This window comes from Lampetra planeri, chromosome 5 (assembly GCF_965212315.1).
Source record: "Lampetra planeri chromosome 5, kcLamPlan1.2.h2, whole genome shotgun sequence".
Classification (NCBI taxonomy): Eukaryota; Metazoa; Chordata; class Hyperoartia; order Petromyzontiformes; family Petromyzontidae; genus Lampetra; species Lampetra planeri.
The window spans coordinates 15,767,625-15,789,464 of record NC_136111.1 but is presented as its reverse complement, the minus strand read 5'-3'; the positions used below and the strand labels follow the sequence as shown (position 1 = coordinate 15,789,464).

General features: G+C 52.3%; 1 protein-coding gene across 1 annotated transcript in view; it reads right to left on the bottom strand.

Moving 5' to 3' along the window:
• Window positions 1–230: 230 nt before the first annotated feature.
• LOC144719003 (TBC1 domain family member 9B-like) overlaps window positions 231–21,840 on the bottom strand; it is a 29,431-nt gene continuing 7,821 nt past the window's right edge. Inside the window, exons 3-24 of the mRNA XM_078594720.1 lie at window positions 20,782–20,900; window positions 19,083–19,326; window positions 17,853–18,300; window positions 16,920–17,127; window positions 16,446–16,727; window positions 15,966–16,064; window positions 15,305–15,455; window positions 14,616–14,830; window positions 13,826–13,943; window positions 13,100–13,173; window positions 12,686–12,796; window positions 12,193–12,293; window positions 11,802–11,931; window positions 10,341–10,439; window positions 9,084–9,152; window positions 8,425–8,740; window positions 7,971–8,036; window positions 7,108–7,200; window positions 4,180–4,263; window positions 2,119–2,202; window positions 1,773–1,873; window positions 231–1,258 (exon numbers count right to left, since the gene is read on the bottom strand). Of these exons, the coding sequence (XP_078450846.1) occupies window positions 278–1,258; window positions 1,773–1,873; window positions 2,119–2,202; window positions 4,180–4,263; window positions 7,108–7,200; window positions 7,971–8,036; window positions 8,425–8,740; window positions 9,084–9,152; window positions 10,341–10,439; window positions 11,802–11,931; window positions 12,193–12,293; window positions 12,686–12,796; window positions 13,100–13,173; window positions 13,826–13,943; window positions 14,616–14,830; window positions 15,305–15,455; window positions 15,966–16,064; window positions 16,446–16,727; window positions 16,920–17,127; window positions 17,853–18,300; window positions 19,083–19,326; window positions 20,782–20,900 (4,193 nt within the window). The 3' untranslated portion in view covers window positions 231–277. The remainder of the gene's footprint in view (window positions 1,259–1,772; window positions 1,874–2,118; window positions 2,203–4,179; window positions 4,264–7,107; window positions 7,201–7,970; window positions 8,037–8,424; window positions 8,741–9,083; window positions 9,153–10,340; window positions 10,440–11,801; window positions 11,932–12,192; window positions 12,294–12,685; window positions 12,797–13,099; window positions 13,174–13,825; window positions 13,944–14,615; window positions 14,831–15,304; window positions 15,456–15,965; window positions 16,065–16,445; window positions 16,728–16,919; window positions 17,128–17,852; window positions 18,301–19,082; window positions 19,327–20,781; window positions 20,901–21,840) is intronic.

Here is a 21,840-nt window from a genome sequence, read left to right as displayed (position 1 = left end):
CTCACACTTTCTGCTGCGGTCCCACCCCTTGCCTCAAGACAATGCTACACAGACCTATCCTACGACCTTGGCATGAAGGGAATGCTGGACAGGACTTCACCAACACTGGAATGAAATGGAGGCCAAACTGAAGCCCTGATTGATTCAAGTTCCTATATTCATCTCCCAACTCTGCCTTTTACATTCTGACCACCCCCCTCCCCCCCTTAACACCCCCCCTCCTCCCCGTATACAATCTCCTCTCACTTGTCCCCCCTCCTCTAGCTTACCCAAACTTCTAAACCGCTAGGCTGGCAGCGAAGGGATCGGCAACACCGGGGCTTCCGCGACCTGGCGTTTTGCCGTCACCGGACTCTCCCTGCCCTGGCGACATGGCCCGGCCATCCCCGGGAAACCTCACGGCGTCGACGGCAGTGGTCGGGGATGGCGAGGGGCACTCGGGGATGGCACGGCCCGTCTTGGCGGACCGCACGCGCTCCATGAGGCTGCTGGGCGGAGGCGTTTCCTCAAAGAACGACACCAGCGCCGCCTCCGTGAGTGACGACGCCAGGAACTGCTCGAAGCTCACGGCCCACTCGCGGTCGGGGCGCCCGCGAGCCGGCGACCGCCGCGGCGGCGTCGGCGCTGCCGTTGCCGCCAACGACGATGAAGCGCCTGCAGCTGCAGGAGCGGCTCGAAGAGGGCAGGAGCCGTCGGTCGCAGCCTCACCCCCGCCGTTACCGCTGGACCGGCGCGAGCCCCCGGCGGTAGGTGCCGCCAGCACGACGGCGCCGTCGTCAGAGGAGCAGCCGTCGTCTGAGCAGGGGATGGAGCCGGCGCTCACGACAGAGTAGGACGACACCGACGTGTCATCCTTGGAGTTGAACTCGTCGTCCGACACGACGAGGTTGTTGAGCGACGCACGGTCGCGCTCGTCCTTGCGCGGCATCGTCGGAGCCTCTTCCTGGCCGCCCCCGATCGCAACGTCTGACGCCGAGGCCACTTCCTCCGCCATTTCGTCCACCATCCGGTCGATACTGTCGTCTGTGCTGTTCGCCGTGAGGTTCATCTCGGCGGCGGCATTTCCGGAGGAGGCAGCGTTGCTGGCGGTGGCTGCGTTGCCGGCGGTGCGGTTGCGGTGCTGGCTGAAGCGCTTGCCGACCTCGCCGAGCTCCAGCAGCAGGCTGGCCACCGTGGCGATGGAGTGGTAGAGCTGCTGCTCGTGTGGATGCTCCGCGAACAGCGAGTACAGGGACTTGCACAGCAGGATGAACTGCTCCTGTGGTTGGGTGGGGATGTTAAGGCGGCCAAGAAGGTGAGAGGAGGAGTGAGTGTTTGTGATTGTGTGTACTAGTACGCGCGCGCGCATGTGTGTGTGTCGCTCTTAAAGTGCGGTTCCCCGTGCACCTGTTAAGGCTGGGATTTTCAGAACATTCCAAAACAATTCGTTTTTTTTGGATCATCTGGAATTTTTGATATATCTTGACCCAATTTGCAAGATTTTCAGATTAGTAAGAAAATCGGGAACGCATTCCTAATTTGTACATGGACACGAACACCTGAATACACGCAATGTATCGATTCACTCCGCTGGAGAGGAATTGTTAAAATTCACATTTGCTATTAAATTCACAGATAAATTTTTGCCATGCATACAACGTATATGTATTGAAAATAATGTATGTTTACCTGCAGGTTTTTGACACGCGTTATCGTGCGCAGAATAATCGACGTGTACAGTCGCTGCACTGTTACACGCCTGACAGACACACACGCTGCAGGCGACAACGCACCTGGTTCATCTTGGGCAAGTCCTTGATGCTCTCCTTCTTGAGCTCTGTCTCCTGGGCCCACTTGCGCAGGTAGTAGCGGTAGTCCCTGGCCTCTGCTCCACCTGTGTCGGTGACTGCACGTTAGACGGAGGCCGGCGTGCGGCCTCGCACAAAGGAATAGCGATGATGATGATGACAATAAAGGGTGATATGACAATAATGATGAAGAACATGATGATAAAAAAGGTGATGACTTTAAAAGATTATGATGAAGATGCTGAGGATGATAAAGGTAATGATGAAGCTAATGATGAGGATGATGAAGATGAGGACAAGAACGATGATGAGGACTATGATGATGATGCACCTTTGTCTATGCGTGTGTTGTCCACACTCAAGGAGCCCTCAGTCAACTCTGCCAGGTGAGCGTCGTCCACGTCGCTCACCATCCCTGGGGTGCGGGCATCCGCGTACATGGTGCACGGACACGCGGGTACATGGATACATGGAGGGACAGACACACGGGTACACAGACACGCGGGTACACAGACATATAAACAAACGGATATGCAGACACGCGAGTACACAGATGGGTGAGTATGCAGACGACACAGAGGTCCATAGGTAGTCAGACACACGGATAGACAAACACGTGGGTAAACGGGCACGCAGGTACATGGGCACGAGAACATGAGGGTACACGAGCACAAAAACACACATGTACACGAGTACACGAACACATAGGTACATGACCACATGAACACAAGGGCAGGCAAGTACAAAAGTATATCGCACACACAAGCACACAGGTATACGCACATACACACAGACACACAGGCATTAGGCAAGGGTATGCAGGTACATACATGTACAGATGCAGACACACAGGTACAAACACACACAAGGACAAATGCACAAATGTACAAATGCACATTGGTCGGTGGATACACATGTATGCAGGTACTCATACAGGTGGGTAGGCAGGTGCATTGCACACACAGGGGTGACACCAATGGGGACACACAACGATTAACAGGTACATTTACACACACGCATGCACACAGTGAGATATAAACGATTCTAGCAAAGTGACAGACTGGCGTGTTACACGGAATCGGAGCGCGTGAAGAGGCATTCGCATAGAGCCCACAGGAGTGTGTTACCGGGTGCCCTATGCTTGTATGTACATGCACGGAGAGACACGCGCGCACACACACACAGAGCAACAGCAATAGCAGCAGTAGCGAGCGAGTGAACCGATGCAAGCGAGGTACGGGTAAGCATCGGGGTGACTCAGAAGTTCATTAGGAGGTAACTACGGAGCAGCGATTAAGTTATCCAGAGCATTTAGCGAGTGCCGAGGGCTAGTTATCGGTTTCATCAAAAGATAGTCATCTGGTTCAGTGTACACTGCCATCCAGTTCAGTAAGAGCCAGTTGTCTGGTTCAGTAGAAACTGTAATCTGCTAAGAGCCAATCATTTGGTCCAGCAAAACGTTCCATTAAGTTCACCAGAGGTGCTCATCCAGTTAAATAAAGGATGCTCATCTGGTTCAGTTGGAGCTAATAATCCGGTTCAGTGGGATCTGTCATTAGATTCACTTGAAACGGTCGCCCGGTCAATGCAGAGAGTGTCATTTGATTAACATATGTTTAGTCGAAGAAGGTCATCTAGTTAAGAGCTGTCCTATTGTAGTAGCTGGTTATCTGGTTAATAGCTGCCAACTGGTTCAGTAAGAGCTATAATTTTGTTCCATGTTACCCATTATCCGGTTCAGCTGGTCGGCATGACCTCTCAACAGCCTCGGTGCTCCTTGGTTAGGGCGTTACGTTAGTGAGTTAGTGAGCTGTCCCCACTCAAGCGTTAGTGTTTTCATTAGGTGATCGTCTCGAGGAGGTTATAATGCGGCAGCTGGGGTTGGGCGGAGGGTGCTCGGTGTCGGCTGGAGGGGATCAAGGGTTGCTGGGAGGAGGGGGGTTATTGAGGGAGGGGTGAGGAACCTTTTCCTTAGCGAGGGTCCCATGGGACTTTCAAATACCATTGCCGGGCCACACATCGGTTGACACTAAACATTGATCAGGCTAGGACTGTATGCACTGTGTTCTCAGCATGACCAGAAAAACAACAAAGGGTGACTGAGCACACTAAAATCAGAATCACGTTGTCGCCAGATTGAAAATATTCCCCTCCAGTACCCCGATTAGTGCCGCTAAGATGCCTCCAAGCGATGGATAAATATTATTGTTTGCGGGCCGTTTCAAAGTGGTAGACCTCACGCGAAGTGAGGTCGTGGGCCCTCGTGGGAAGCAGGTTCCCCACCCCTGGGTTAGGGTCAGGGGTCAGGTACGGGGAAGGTGGGCCCAGTGTCAGGTGACGTGGAGAGGGGGGGGGTTTGTGGGGTACGGGCGTGCGGTGGCGGCTGCGTTACCACGAGAGTGCCACAGTGCCCTGTGCTCGGGGGTGTTAATGTCGAGGTCGCTGTAAGCGTCGCCCGCCCGCTTGGGCACTCCCACTGGGCGTGCGGGGAAAATGGGGTAAGGCGGCGGCGGATGGGGGGGAGGGAGGGGGTGCGGGGGGAAGGGAGAGAGAGACGAGAGTAAGACAGGGCAATAGACAGGGAGCGAAGAAGAGAGGAAGAGGAGGGAGGAGAGCAGCACAGTCAGGGATTGCGGATCGGGAAAAGAGATGGAAAGGCAGAAAAAGGGATTCGTCTTCAAGAGAGGAGTTGAGATAGCGTGTAGGAAAGAGTGGGAGAGAGAACAGAAACAAGGGATAGAAAAGGCAGGACGGATAATGGAAGAGGGAGGCAAAAGTGAAGCGACGAGAGTGCGACAAAGGCAGAAACGCATGCACTCAGAAGAAGGGGACCAAGAGGAAGCGAGAACAGCAGAGAGACACAGGAAGGCACACATGCTTATGGGAAAAAAACGGTGCACAATTCTCTGTTAGCGTGAAAGCTAGCATGCAGCAGCACACTACGGCACAACTCTGCTCGATACAGGCACATGCCACGCCACAAAAATTATATTGAATCTTTATACAGTGGAACCTCGGTATACAACCGCTTTGGAATACGTCGAATTTGGTATACGTCGTGTTTTTTCGAGAAAAAATGTCTTTGGATACGACGTCTTGCTTGGGATACGACGCGCTTGCTAGAACTTGTATGGGTCGGGATGAGTCACCGCGTACAGTACCCAAAACAAAGCGAGAGGGGCGGGGTGGCGTGGGGAGAGGGGCGGGGTGGCGTGGGGGAGAGGGGCTGGGGGCGTGGGGGGCTGCCCCCATGGAGGGTGGAGCCCCGGGTCGAGGCGCGCGCGACGTGCGGGGTTGAGGCACGCCACGTGACCAGCGCAGCTGGCAGCAGCGCGGTCACGTGGCTTCTGTAGGCATTTTAGTAACAAGTAGTGTCTAAATTATTTTATACAATCCCATTAATGTATAATATGCCATATAAAATATAATTTCTTTCCCTCTGGAACGGATGATTTCCTTTCCCTTTATTTCTTATGGGAAAGATTCGTTTGGTATACGTCATTTTCGGTACAAGTCCTACCTTCTGGAACGAATTAACGACGTATACCGAGGTTCCACTGTATAGCATAATTTGCGCAAATGCAACACACATCGCTTCACAATCCGCAAGCAAAGAGCAGCATAGATTACAATGTTTTCGGCTAATTAATGAGTATTCATTACATGCCACAGCTGAGCACCGTACAGCACAACACACACCGGTGCACGGTACCTTACACTGCAACAGGACAGCACAACAGCAATGAGAGCAGCATATGATGGGAAGGACACGTCGCTAGAAGGGACAATTGCCGATGGTCGTAACTAACGATGGAGTGACAGCCAAAGGAGGGAATGCAACCGATGTGTGGATGTCCACCGAGGAGATGGGAGCGATCAATGCCGCTCATGTGCTGGTGGTGCTAAACGGATTTTAACATCGCAGAACCGTGAGAGATGGCGATGGCTTGCCGAGCCCTTCATCCAACAATGGATTGGCTGATGATGATGTGTTACACGCAAAGGCTGCCTTTCTTAACCTGGCTAGATTGTGTTGGACTAGGCGCTGTCATCGCGATACTATTAATACCTGTACTGTGGTCGTGGTGTAGGTCGCAGTGGTAAGTGTATGGGAGAAGCACACTGGGCGTTGAGCGTAACCAGGCAATGGCTCAATAATAACCGCTACTCAGGGCCAATGTGATACTGTAGGCTACTGCAAGTCTGTGAGTGGGTATAGCTCACTGATGAGCTCAAACGAGAGGTCACTATTATCACCATTATCACGTGACTTTGAACCAACAAGATCCCTCAGATCCTCTGGTTCCGATCTTTTAGTCGTCCCAAGGGCCAGGACCAAAACTCAGGGAGAAGAGGCCTTCTTCAGTGTGCATGGTCCTCGCCTGTGGAACAGCCTGCCAGCGGATCTGAGGGCTTTGCAATCATTAAGCAATTTTAAGTTAAATCTAAAAACTTACCTTTTTAAACTTTCTTTTACTTATTTTTTTTATATGCCTTCGATAAGAATTTATTATAATGGAATTTTGTTTGTATGGAAATTTATTTTATTGTTCTTGCGCTTTAATATTTTAACAATGTTTCATTTTATCTGTACAGCACTTTGAATTGCATCTTTTGCACAAAATAGTGCTATAGAAATAAAGGTTTTATTGAATGATTGACCATCACCACCACAAAGACCACCACACCTGTCACCACCACAATCACCATTACAATGACCACCGCCACCCACCACAAAGACCACACCAACTACCCACGACTGTCAGCTTCTCAAAGGCCACCACAACCACCGCAACAACCACCACCACGGGGACCGAGTGCTGTCACCGCTACCCCTCTACGACCATGTTAAGTCACCTTTGTCTCCCTGGTGCTGATGTTTGTATATTATTAATATATAAATTTATGGCTGAGTTGACCTAAAGGAGGCCCAGAACAGGTGTGGAAATCATGTGCCACTTCTGAGCATGGCGGGGAAAAGTTACACGATGTGCTAATCCACGGGTCGGCAACCAAAATAGCAAGAGCCATTTTTTCAAATTCTGTATAAAACTCACTATTTCAATATCCGCAATGCACGTGAATACAAGACGGTCCTTAATGAATAAGGTCATGAAGCAGTCCTTGGAGAGCCGCATGCGGCTCCGGAACCCCAAGATGCCAACCCCTGTGCTAATCCTTGTACCACTGCTCCACAGACACGCACAAAACGAACTATACACACAAAAAACCATAACAATGACACACACACACAACCATATACACAACCGCACACACACAGACCCTCCCGGCCCCACCGCGAGCAGGCCGACGCTCCTACCGTGCTGTGGGGTGCATGGCGTGATGTCCTCATAGAAGAATCGCGTGGCTTCCAGCGCTGACTCTGTCTCCTCGTGCTCCGAGGGACTGAGAGCTGCACAACAAAGACAAAGATCCCCCATATAGCATTCACAGATTTTGTGGCAAGTTAAACTACAAGTATTTAAAATAATTTTATGTTACCAAGTAAGGCCCACTGAGCTATAAAGCAATTTTTTGGCTTAATAAAGGGGCTTATCAAGTTGAAATTTATACCAACCAAATACACTGAACGCAAGTTGATTCTAAATGTGGAGGGAAAAACCGGAGGACCTAGAGAAAAATCTACGCGATCACGACAGAGAGACGCAGACTCCAAATATACAGCAGGTGTCATCAGGGTTGGGATCGAACGCACGTCCTCATGTATACCAGGCGAGGTATTTAACATCTCGCAACAGCAAATGCTGTTAAGCGAGCACCTACAAAGGTTGGCACGGCACAGCACACGAGGGGATAGGTGGCCAGCACTACGCCCGGCGATCTGTCTCCTGATTGGTGATGTTTACACAACGCACCAGGTACTCAGCTGAGGCCCAGAACGCAGTTCAGATAATCATCACTGAAGTTGGCCATGAGCTAGAATCGAACGCGGGTTGCCAGGTTCGTAGTACAGTGAGTTATTTACTGTGCCACCGCTATCCACACATATACATACATATACACATCGGTACGTGTACATATATCCACTAACAAATGTTCAGACACACTGGCAAAAGTTTACTGTATAAACAAACCAACATCAAGTACAAACCAATGTCAGCTTCAGTTGACCTCGCAAAGACCTAATGCTTACCTGGAAATGAATCAACACGACAATGTTACCTGGTGGAAGATGCAACTTGTAGATCAGTTTCAGCTTCTCGGTCAGGTCTCCATGGTACATTATCCCTGTTGAAAACACACACACGTAGGCTTTTATCTGTGTTACTGTTTGCGGTAGTACAGTGGTGAGCGGTAGTGCTATGGTGAGTGCACTGCGCTATGAACCCGGTGACCCGAGTTGAATTCCCGTTCACGACCAAAAACAGTGGCTAATAATAAAACTGGTATTGGGCCTCGCCTAGGGGAGACAAAAGCTGCCAGACATGATGTCTGCCACAAACCCCACCCGTGTGCTGTGCCTGCCTTCATTAGTGCTCGCGAAAAGCACTTGCCCCAACAGTCGTGAAAAGGCTATACGGGGTATCCTTTGTCTTTGTTGCTGTATGCAAATATCTATTCCAAGATTCGTTCACGTTGGGTTCCCCTCATCACCACGCTCGGTGAGACCGCTCACCGAGCGCGCTGACGAACTCCTTGAAGTTGATGAGGCCGTCGCGGTTGGTGTCGAGCAGGCGAAAGAGGCGCGGCGCGAGCGGCGGGGGGTGCGGCCCCCGCACCCACGGCGACAGCGCTGCGAGCAGCGAGTGGAGCTGCGCCGCATCCACACGGTACTGCTCTAGGTAGGGCAGACTCGGGTCGTGCCGCTCGCTGACCGGCACCGCCGTGCTCCCGCCGTCGCCATCACTGCCGCCGCCGCTAACACCAGCGCCGCCGTTGCCGGTAGTGGCGGCGGTGGCACTTCCCCAGTAACAGCTGCGCAGGTGCTCCCACTGCGGGGGCACAGGAGTGGGGGAATGGGGGGACCGCAGGGGGAAGCAGTAGCATAGAGGGCTGAGCAGCTGTACAATGATTCAAGTAATTCTCCACCAGTGGAGTGTGATGGCTACCGCTGAGAGAAAGCAGGTGAAGCTGACCGTGTCCAGAGTGTGATCTAGTGATGTACTTGGTGCGAGGGGTGTGGTGTGGTGCATGGGATGTAGCGAGGGGTACACAGTGCCCAGAGCGTGGTGTAGTAATGTACTTGGTATAAGGGGTGTTGTGTGGTGAGTGGTGGATGACGCGAGTGGTGTGGTGTGGTATGGTGATCGGCACAGTCAAGTGCAATGGTCCCACCTTGAAGAGCACAAAGAGTTCCTCTAGCTCTTCCAGAGTGAACTGAGTCTCAGTCATGATGGAGCGAACCTGGCACAAAGATACAGGCAAAGCGAAGAATAACCATACAGTTTGCACAGACTCTTGGGGCAAGTGCTGTTAGTCAGCAACTATGATGGTCTACATGGCGCAGAATGTCTGGTCGCATTTCTTTCCACAAGATTGATGTTCAAGGTCCTCATTTAAGGCGGAGTAGACCTAGGAGAAGAGACCCAAGACAGGTTCGAATATCACTCGACACTGATGTTAGCAGTGGTCGGGAATCAAACCTAGGTGGGCCAGATTCGTGACGCAGTGTGTTAAAAACAACACGGCCACTCCATTAACCCAGGAAAGCCTCATTGTGCTTCAAGGTTGTCAGGTTCAACTGGCGAATGCTTTGGCTTCTCGTGGGTGGAGTCCAGAGTACCCAGAGAAAGACCACACATGGGCGGAGGTACCGCTCGATTCAACCCATTGCTGTGGAGCAGTGGTTCTTAACCAGGGGTACGTGGACCTCTAGGGGTAACGTGGAAAAGTCCCAGGGGGTACGTGAGGTGATTTATAAATGTGTGAATTTATATCATATATGATGAAAGTCATTGGTGAATAATCATGTATGAATCTGCCAATATAATAAAACTACAATAAAATGTGAATCCATATGGTAACCTAGAAAAATATAAAAGACCTTTCTAAATGCATTGATCGTAAACAGTGTGGTTTCCAAGAGTAACCAGCGAGCGCTAAGAGATTACGTCATGCATGCAGAACGTCCGTAGATTTTTTTATTCGATTGCAATTACGAGCGTGTTAGGATACCTCACAAAATGGACAATTGGTAAAAATATGAATCTTCATTATTCATACATTTATTTCTCAGAACCACGTTGGGTCAGGCAAGGGAGTACTCGGTTGAAACACAATTCAACAAGGGGTACAGTAGCTAAAAAAGGTTGAGAGCCACTGCTGAAGTGCCATCTCCTGGCCACCTCGCAGCCCACGCCTACGACATCTGTCATTCCCAGGCAGTCGTGCATCCAAATATTAACCAGTAATAGCATCTTCCAAGTGTCTGTTCCGTTTATAAGATGTGATGGGATAGAGTACATTGAGGGTGATTGTATTATAATAGGCAAATTATGATTGACGCTATCATTTTAAGAACCCTAATCACTCTAGAGTTTGGTCGATGATGAGTGAGATGCTTGTGGTGGTGAGGTTGTTTGTGGGTCTTACAACGTTTCTCTTGGTGGTGTCCTCGAGGGTCTGGATGACTCTCAGACGTTGCCTGAACCTCATCTGCTCTATCACCTCAGCCCGGATGCAGCCGAACCTCTGCAGGCCACACCACGCAGCGCCGCACAGCAGTGAGTCACAGCTCATGGAACAACACCAGACTCGTATACTCATTCAAGTTTACTTTGTATCGCCAGGTGAAAACTTAACAGATCAGGATATATTATAATTTGCAAGAGTAACCTGTCCGTAGGGGGTGCTGATTGCTGTGTGTCATCCGAAATTAGTCATTTGCAGGTCATTTAACTTGACAAAAGTTGGACCCCGATGCCCACACACAATGGCATCATCTTGCACACGTCGGGGGATCTTTAACGCCCACTGTGAAGTGGATTGCGCGTAGAAATAATACTGTTACACCCACAACATTAACCAGGGCGGCCGCTGGATTCAAACCGTGAACCTCTGCAACAAGTGGTGAATGCGCTACCGCTAAGCCATGTCCCCGCAAATTAACCGCCACAGGGAACCAGCACCACAGTGACAAAGCTTCTCTTTACCTTTTCTCCCAATTACATTCCAACTGTGCCATTGGTGTCGTCACGAGATGAAGACATTTCCAAGCAGAACTCTGAGCTAGCAGTGCATCAACCTGTGTCAGAGATTGACCCCGAAATATGACAGCACTGAACTACTTTCGAGGTCACCGCAGAGAATGATTTCCGCCGGTGTACGTGGATGGCTATTCAACTCAAGTTGCTGGGATTGAAGTGCAAACCACTGCATCACCATTCCACACCCACACACATGTACATACAAATACACACGCGAACACTCTCTCACTCAAACTGAACACACACAGAAGCACACTTGCACACACCAACTCTCACACTTGTACAAGCACAAAACAACAGCCGCCATTCACCACTAAGTGGCAGTGACGTCACCGCAGTGCTTCTGCCAGGTGCACTCTGAGGCCACGTGAAGTGTCGAAGGCCTGCTGTCAGGTCAGTGGACAGACCCAGGTGCCATGGGTTGACTGACTGAGATGACTGGCAGATGCACCAGCTGTGCACCCTACTGTACCAACTTACTGCATTTTAGCCGCCCAGCACTCTGCTCGTTGTTGTGAGCATCGTTCCTCTACCCATGTCAGAGGGTGACTGCCTTTAACTGCCCAATAGCGTCCTTCACGAGCCTCCTCCAGAGGCCGATCTGGACACCGCTGGTACCAGTCATTGCCAAATCCACTGAGCTCCACATCCTCCTGTACCGCATCAGTCCATCTCTTTTCCAGCCTGTGTCACACCCATTTATACCCTCTATCCGGTCAAAAACACAAACACACTTGTGCGCACACATGCTCACACTTACATGCACTCACGCAGACCGGCACACACACACACACACACACCCGCACACTCACACTCATGTACACATGCTCATGTTCATGCCTCGGACCTCATAAGACGTGCGGATGAGCTGGAAGATGTCCACTTCCGGCTGAGGCTCGGTGTTCTCGGACAGCAGCGCGTGCAGATGCGTTATCGGTGGCAGCGTGCTGTCCTTGTTGGTGACACTGTCCAGGTAACTGCACGCACACGCACGCTTGTGAGGACACAAGAACTAACATAAACCCGCACGCACACACACAAAAACACGCACAATGCATTGGCACGCGCACAAGCATGCAACGCACGACTACGCACAACACAAATACGCTGACAGACATGACCAAAAGCACACGCGCGCGTGCACATAAATACACGTACGTACACACAGGCACACAATTACACACGTATGCACATACACAAACACGCTCACAAACGCGCGCGCACACCCATACACACACCTGCCCAGGATGGTCATGGCCTCGCCATCGTCGTGGCACGACAGCAGCTTGCCCATGTTGGCGTGCAGCACGGCCAGGGCCAGCTGGAAGATCATGCGCACCTGCAAGGTGCCGGCACCAAACACACAGCACGCGATAAACACCACACAGCCTCGAGTGGTGGGGTAGGTGAGTGGGTGGGTGGTTTGGGTGGGTGAGGTGGTGGGTGGTGGTTGTGTGAGGGGGTAGGTGGGTGGTTGTGTGAGGGGGTGGATGGGTGAGGAAGAGGGTGGGTGAGTGGGTGGGTGAAGAGAATGGTGGATTTGGGTGGGTGAGGGGAATGGTGGGTGAGGGAATTGGTAGGTGGGTGGGTGAGGGCAGGTAGGTGGGTGGGTGAGGGCGGGTAGGTGGGTGGGTGAGGGCGGGTGGGTGGGTGGGTGAGGGTGTGGGTGAGGGCGTGGGTGGGAGAGGGCGTGGGCGGGTGTTTGGGTGAGAGTGTGGGTGGGTGAGTCACCCCGTCCAGCATGAAGCAGTCGACCACACAGACGGCGCTGGAGAAGGGCAGCACGGACAGGAAGAGCGTGAGGAACCATGACAGGGAGATGGTGGAGATGACACCCAGGTCCTGTCAGGGAGGATCATCCGTATCATCACAACCATCATTATCATCATCACCACCGCCACCATCATTATCACCACCACTACCACAAACATTGACATGCCCCTCACCATCATCATCATCATTGCAATCATCATTATTCTCATCGTAATTACCATATTAACCATAATCATCACCATCACTGCCAACATCGTCATCCACATCACCATGCTCATTACCAGCACCACCATCAATGTCATGTCCACTATGAAGTTTGGCAGGACCATCACAACCAGCACCACCATCACTGGCGCTGCAGGGTGTGTTCACCTGCATCCGCTCGCACAGCTGGGGCAGGTGCTCCCGTGTCAGCTCCTCAAACACGCCCTGGTCCACAAGCGCTCCTGGATTCCGGAGCACAAAGACAAGACAAAGAACCACCCGTATAGCCTTAACAGACTGTTGGGGCAAATGCTGTTAGCGAGAACCTATGAAGGCCGACACGGCACAAGAGGGGGTGGGTGGCCAGCATCACGTCCGGCCGCCTTTGTCTCCCCAGTGGCGATGTTTACGCACTGCACAAGGTACTCATTTGAGGCTGATCGCCGTGAGTGGGAATCGAAACCGGGTTGCCAGGTTCATAGCACAACATGCTAACTGCTACACTACCGGTCCAGGAGCATGCACACACCATTACGCATGAGTACAGCATTCACACGCACACACACACGAGTACGCACGAGCAGAGAATACATACATGAGCACGCACGAGTAGAGGACACACAAGTATGCACATATGAGTATGCATAGAGTACAGCACACTCATAAACACGAGCACACACGATCAAAGGATACACACACGAGCATGCACGGATACGTATGCACGAGCAAACGTACGCAGTGTTTAAACTACAGCAGGTGTTTATACTACAGGCTGATGTCTGGAAGGATCAGGAGGCAGAGAAAACAAGCAGACGAAGCAGAATAAATAAATGAATGGAGCGGAAGAGACAGAGTAGAGAGAGGAGGTCATTCGGGTTGGGGTGGCGGACATACCGACGACGCGCGTGTTGTAATAGTCGGGCAGCATGCGCTCACACAGAGCCACCAACAGCCAGAAGGCCTCCTCCTCCTTCGTGTACAGAAGCAGCACGGACGTCACGATGTTCATGGCCTGTGGGCGAAGGGACGGAGAGGGGGACCCAGTCAAACCACTGTGCCGTGCAGCTCGCAGCATGCGCAGCGCAATGTCTGCTGCATTGCTCATGTCATTGTACATTGTGACTTTCGGGCGCTCTGTAAACATAAATTGCATTGGGCAGACAACACATTGAAAAAACAATGAATGCGATGCAATAAATAGCACTGCAGCACTGCAAACTGTGCAAATCATCACACAATGCAGTGCACGTGAATGCGTGCGTACCGATATATGCATGAATATATACTTGTGTGTGAGCGTACATGTGTGTGCATGCCACCTGGCAGTACTGTATCTGCAACAGGCGTTGCAGTGTGCGTGTGTTTGTGTGCGTTTGCGTGTGTGTGTGCGCCCATGCGTGCGTGGGGAGTGGTATTGCAGTGGTTGGCATGCTACACTACGAACCCAGTGAGCCGAGTTTGATTCCCGCTCACGGCGGGTCGACTCAGCCTCAAATGAGTACCAAGTGCAATGTGTAAACTTCGTTACAAGGGAGCCAAAGGCAGCCAAAGGCCGTGGTGGTGGCCACCCACCCCATCGTGTGCCATTCCAGCCTTCACAGGTGCTCGCAAGCAGCGCTTTGCCCCCACAAAGTCTATTAAGGCTACACGGGCGATCGTTGCCTCGTATCTGTGCATGCGTCACCTGGCAGTATCCGATGGAGGGGTTGCGGTGTGCGTAGGCAGTGAGCACACGGCGCAGCGCGGCGATGCCCATCTCTGACTGGAAGGCCGGGTGCTCGGGTAGCGAGCGGTGCAGGTCGCGCTCGATCTCGTCCGTCACGAGGCTCATGCGGCCCATGCTGCTGCGCACGAGCTCCGCGTAGTAGCCTGGGTACGAGTTCATCTCGTGGATCGCGCCTGCGCCACATCAGGCGACGTCAAGGTCAGTGCGTCGCACCTTTCAACGCAGGGCCACGCGTGGGTTTTTACGGTCTGGCCGCCGAATTTTTCTAGGAAGATGCAACGGTTTTTTTGTGTAGCCACGCTCAACTCAATCAATTGAAAAGTGAAAGCACACGACTGAAACCACCACAGATTACACCTCAATTCTGGAACACAATCCAATGCGAGAGTAGTTTCTACATAGCACAGTCGTAAACTGAGACTGCCTGGCATGTGACGTGTCTGCAGCATGGACACGCAGCTAACAACAAGTCAGGATTACTTTGCACGTTGTTCAGTTTGTTATCTTGAGTGCAATTTAGTATTTTTTCCAAAACATTTTTTGGGTTTCCACAATCAACTTAGTCAATATGTGCGGGAAGCGATATGACCGCCCATGCTAATTCCAAGACCGCCACCCCCCTCCCACCACAATCGCCCCACACGCACCAGAGAAGTGCATCCAGAGTTCCCCGCGCAGTGACTCAGGGATCCCGCGCATGACGAGGTCGCGTGTGCGCTCCGTGCGGTACATGCACACGCCGCGGCCAAACTCCGCAAAGTGGATGCTCCACGACTCCTCCTTCATCAGCTCCTTCGCCTGGGGGGGCGGGGAGGAGGTGGCGGGTGAGTGAGATGAGGTGGAGAGGAGGTCAAAAATAAGGTGGTAGGGACAGCAGCAGTTACAGGAAAAGTGACGGAAGCAGATAAACAAGAGCAACAGCAGCAGACAAGGAGCAGCAGAAGTGGCAGCAGTAGCAACGCGAGAAGCAACAACAGCAGAGCATCAATAGCACAAGCAATAGCAGCAAATAAACAACAGCAGCAGCAACACAAGCAACAAAACCAATAACAGAAGCAGCACAAACAGCAGCGAAGGTAACACAATCAGAGACCATGTTAGCAATTGCAACGACAGGACAGATTAACACATCACTGCTAAGACAACATCCTGTATTGAACCATGTGGGATCCCATAGAGCTGGGGATACCTAAGTCCCATGCAAAGGTGGAACTGGCTCAGTGGCGGCCGCGGGGGCAGCGTTGTGTGGCTGACGAAGTGAGGGGGTGGGGGGGGAGAGGTGGGGGGGGCGGTGCCCAGTGATTGTACCTGCTTGAGGTCAATGGTGTGGCTGTCCGAGCGGTGGAACATGGTCATCAACGCCTCCGTGGTCTCCTGGGGTGTGTTGCTGGGTGCTGCCCCTCCGTTCTATAGCAACAGCAGCAGAAACGGCAACAGCGATAGCAGTAGCAGCAACAACATGAGTGGTGGCATCAACAAACAAAAGGTGCCACGGAGCCAGAGAGCGGAAGACAGCGAGGAATGGTTATTAATGGTTGACTAAGGTTGGGGTTTCGCACAGTTATTTCTGCAGAAGGTTAAGTGAGCTATATTAACAGGATTGTGCAGTGAAGCAAAATCCATTGTTGTAGTGTACTATGCTCCCCACCTTCACCAAAACGCACCGACCAGCGCGGAAAATTATGATCAAATCACCCCGATGGCCCACACGGCAACACATGCACACAGCTATCGCTGCTACTTCACAACTACGTGGACAGCACCGGTGGGTATGCGGCAGTGGCGCACCTGACTATCCACGCCAGATGCCGCGGATCCAGCGTCAGCGGCGTTGGGCTGCGGCTGGGAGCCTTGCTGGGAGGACGGCGTGCCCGCGGTTGGCGTGGGGGCAACCGCCGCACCCTGCTGCTTGCCCACGGCGGAGCTGCTGCGCAGCAGCTCGGAGATGCGCTGCAGCAGGAAGGCGCGGTCGCGCAGGTTGGCGAAGAGGAAGTTGGTGCGGGAGCGCGTGCTCACGCTCAGCGGGCTCGGTAGCACACTCGAGCTGTCCGCCTTCTCCACCACCGTCACCTGGGGACGATGGGGCGACGGAGGGAAGGAACGAAGATGATGTGTTGTAACACGACCTCGCTCGTTCACTCGACAAAGGAGAGATTGGCTCGCCCATTTATCAACGCGCTCACTGGCTAAAAACGCATCACTCGCTCGCTCAATCACTCGCCCCTCCACTCCCTCCTACCCCTCTACCTCCTCCCTGCGCACCTCTCTGAGTGGGATGACGAGGCTGCAGAGGCCCTCCTCGCGGCTGGAGAAGCACAGGTAGTTGGAGGAGACGTAGAGCTGCCCGGCGGCGTGCATCTTGCTGAAGGGCAGCCACAGCGTGCAGTCCGTGTGTCCGTCGAGCCGCTCGTCGCGGGGCAGACGGAACGCTGAGCAGTATGCCTCGCTCTTCACGCGCGCATCCAGGTCTCTGCATGCCCAAGGGCCCGCACATACACACAAACAAGAGACAAGGATTATCCACGCATGTACACGCACCCAAGTGCACAAAACAAAAACCCATATCGCGTGCACAGACTGGTGGAGCAAGTGTTATTAGCGAGCACTTACGAAGGCGAGCACTGCACTCAAGGGAGTGGCGTGTTTTCCCACTGCTGATGTTTACCCACTGCATGCGGTACTCATTTAAAGATGAGCTGGCGGAGGGGAGGCCCACAACTTGTTCTGAAATCATTCACCACTTGTGTTAGCCGTGGCGAGGAATGGAACTAATGTCAGCGGGTTCGTAGTGCGGTGAGCTATCCATTGCTCTAGCACGAAGGCCCCGCCGCTCCCCACAAAACAAAGAGCTCCCCCATAGCCATACAGACTTGTTGAGCAAGTGCTGATTAGTGGTACGGCGCACAAGGCGGTGGATGTGGCTAAAACCACTCAAGTACGCAGATCAATCAACTAGTCACATCCAAAAGAACCTCCACTCCACCCACTCCATCCGACACTCTAAGCAACATGCTCAATGTATCAATTGTTATCGAGTCATTAATAATAAAATTTAAATACGTTACTCTACTTGTAATTTCAGCTAACAATGGTGTTGTAATTATAACGGACCCCACTTCTGCCCATCACCAATCCAGGACTACCCCGCACTACGATAGCAACAGCAGCGAGAAGTCACACAAGGCGGCGTCTCACCGCTTGAGCGCCGACACCTTGCGCGGGGACCTCGTGTTGCCCCCGCCACCCGCCCCGCCACCCCCCCCCGCAGGCCCCACCCCCCCGGCGCCGCCACCACCACCAGCAGCGGCCCCAAGGCTCCCGGGGAGGGACCCGGCACCAACAAGCCCACCGCCCGCACCTCCGCCACCACCACCGCCAATGCCGCCGCCGCCACTTCCGCCGCCTGCGCTGGCGTCCATCTGGGAGGCGCTGGAGGAGCCCGGGGCGGCGTCGCCGCTGTTGAGCAGGCGGCGCACGGCCATGTCGGCGAGACGCTCCATGAGACGGAACGTCTCACCCACGGAGAGGAACATGGAGAAGAAGAGGTCGCCGTCGCGCGTCGCCACGCGCACGCTCTCGGGCAACACCACCGTGGCGGTGCGCTCCAGGCACATCACGTCCGCCCAGCGCACCACTAGCTTGGCTGATGGCAGTGGGGCAAGGTTTGGAACGAGATGGGGGTGGTGGCAGTGGGGATTGAGTGAGAGGCAGTGGGAATATAATATGATGGCATGGGTGGATATGTTGGGTGGCATTGAGTAAGGACAGGAGTGTGTAATAAGAGGTGGCGGGTGGCACATGGGTGGCATGGGCCATGAGAAAGCAGCAATGGACATGGGGGGGGGGGGGGCATGAATAAGCAGAAAAATTCATCAGTAAACTTTCTTAGGTGAGAAGCCCATACCACAGAGCTACCTCTAAAATTCCTTCAAGTGATGACTAGTCTACATACCAGAAGGCAACATTTTCCTACCTGCTCTTCAACTGAAAGAATAATGTTGATCGCATGACAATTAAGCTGACATTTTAAATAAATTTAGCTAAATTAAGTACAGACCCAAACTTTGCGTGATTGGTCACCAAATTGAGACCATCATCAAGTCGCCACATTTGGGAACTCAGTTTAATCATAAATCTATAAACGTGTCTTGGTCTCTAGATGAATATCAATGTGCATCTATGGTTCTTCATGTGAGTTTATGGGTCTCTATGCAACTCATTGCTGATTGGGCTGAGCATCCTCTACTCACTACAGCTTGAGAAACCAGTTTAACTGTGGGCAGCTAAAACCTCATTTCAAACACTCTATATCAGCGGGTGCCAGTTCAGTGCTCTGACCTCTCAGCCACCGGGTCACCTCCACGCCACCGTAACGTTTAATTACGACCAACCCCAGGGGCGTGTGGGGTGTGGGACTGCACCCACCCTCCTTGCCGAGCAGCAGCGAGTAGAAACAGATGTGGTTGACGCTGAGGTAGAGCCAGCCCTGGCGCGGCACGCGGCCCTTCCAGTAGCTGCAGGAGTAGTAGTTGACAAGGCGCTCTTCCTCGGGCATCCCGAACAGCTTGCGGAACTTGGCCACGGCCTCCATGAACTTGTCCGAGTCCTGTTCGGCTCCCGCCGCACCGGCCGTGCCGCCGCGCTGCCGCCCCTCCTCTGCCATTATACCCTGTGATGCAACGGAGCGAGCGGATACATGGGTGAGCGTGTGTGCGACAAAAGTGGGAGCGGTGGCGGAGTGGTGGAAACACTGCGCGATGAACGCAGCGCCCTGATTTCATTCCTGGCGACAACTAATATCCATGGCGAGTGATATCTGAATCAGTTGTGGGCTTGCCCTTGGTCGACTCGCTGCCAGAGTTAGTTAATAGGTTCTTGCGAGCAGCACTTAGTCCAACAACCAATGTAGGTTATACATGGGCGCTGCAGTGGCGAGATGTTAACTACCTTGTCTGTTATGCAGGAGGTCGTGGGTTCGATCCTGACCCTAACGCCTATATGTTTGAAGTTTGCATGTTCTCCCTGTGGTTGCGTGGATTTTTCTTAGGGTCCTCCGGTTTTTCCCTCCACATTTAGAAAAATTGCATTTAAGAGTATTTGGCTGCTGTACATTCCCACATAAGCCACTTTGTTGAGCTGTCATTTGTGGCCAGGTCGCTACTGAAAAAGAGATACATAGCTCAGTGGGCCTTACCTGGTAAAATAAATAGTTTGAATAGTTTTTTTAGTTTAAATATAGGCGGTTTCTTTGTTATTGTTTAGTCTGTGACAAAGCAGGGAACAGCATCGCAGCAGTCAGTTAACTCAGAGTCCCGAGTTTCGAGCCAAGGCAAACCTTAGTGGTGCATGAAATCCGAACTGGTCATGTGGCCTCCCCTAGGTGGCCTGATTTGTAGTGTAGTGTTGTGGTGTTTGGTTTATAATGTGGTTTAGTGTAGTGTTATGGTTTCTCGTATAGCAATTGGTTTGTAGTCTCCGCTTCTTCTGACGCGGTTATCAGGCTTGACCACCTGAATGTGAAATTTTTAGTTGTTGCTCTGCATCTACATCAGCCATACGAAAGAAGAAGTTCATGTATCGTGTCTGTGTGTTGAACATGCACGACAAAGAAGTAGTCTTACAATTTTTCGTCCAATAATTGACGAATCACACCAGCTCTAGCGTAGTGTGTAATGTCGTGTGTGGTGCAGTGTGCGTATTGTGTTATTTAATGTATCTTTATTATGTGTCACTATTATGTGATGTAGTGTGTCAGGTTAAATTGTGGGGAGTGGGGGTGTCGTAGTTAGCGCGCTGCACTACAGATCTGGCAACCCGGGTTCGATTAGCATTCACAGCAAACACCAGCAATAATTATTTGAAGCGGTCCTGGGCCTCCCCTAGGTCGACTCAGCCTCAATTATTACTTGGTGCAGTGTGTAAACATCGCCACTTGGAAGACAAAGGCGGCCAGGCGTGGTGCTGGCCACCCACCCTCTCGTGTGCCGTGCCGACCTTCATAGGTGTCCGCTAACAGCACTTGCCCCTACAATCTGTTAAGACTATACGGGGGATCTTTGCCTTTGTGTTAAATTAGTAGGGCAGTAACATCGTGTGCAGTGCCATGCGTGGTTGCTGTGTCCACCTGAACTTTGCCCTTGACGAACTCCGTGACATCCTCCTCCGTCTCGAACACGCTCAGCGTCTGCAGCAGGTTCTGTTCCAGCCAATCCCAGTGCCGCGTTGCCTCCTGCCGAGAGCTTCCTGCACGGCACAGCGCAGCAACGCACTGCCTTTCCGCAACACCCAAGTATCCCTGGAACCCAGTGGCGCAGCATGGTTGGCATGGGCTCCGGTTCAAGAAATTAATTGTGTCAAATATCCCTTCTCTTCATAGCCCAGATCAGGGGTTGGCAACCAAAAAAACAAGAGGAGCCATTTTTTTGGAAATCGGTAAGAAAACTAAATATTTCTAGAGCCGCAACGAATGTGAATACACGAGACGGTGGCCCTGAATAAATAACGTTACGAAGCAATCCTTAAAGAGCTGCACGTGGCTCCGCAGTCGCAGGCTGCCGACACCTGGCCCAGAGCCTTGACCTCTGTTACCCACGGACCCAGGTGCAGTAGTACTGTGTGCATACTTAATGGAAACACCCATGTTTGAACCCCAAAACCCAATACCATAGTTATCTCAAAACCCAATTACCTTTGATCACTGAAACAGTCACTAAGGAACCCTGGGATTTCAGCAACACCCAGAACTCCAGAACGCCAGCGATCATAAATCCTCAACCCCAAATTGCCAGAACCCTGGCGATCAAAACCAAGGAATCCACAAACCCCTTCCACTCTCAGAACCCTTCAACCACTGTGAAGAGAAATTTAGAAAACGTGCAATTACGTATGTGAGCGTGAAAGAAAGTGCATGTACGTGGGTACACGTGCTTGTGGGGAGCGGTAGCGCAGTAGGTTGCGCGTTGTGCTACAAACCTGGCAACCCAAGTTCAGTTTCCGCTCACGGCCAACACCAGTGAAAATTATTTGAACCAGTCCCGGGCTTCCCCCTAGGTCGACTCAGCCTAAAATGAGTACCTGGTGTCATGTGTAAACATCGCTACTAGGGAGACAAAGGTGGTCGGGTGTGGTATTGGCCATCGATCTCCTTCGTGTGCAGTGTTGGCCTTCATAGGTGCTCGCAAAC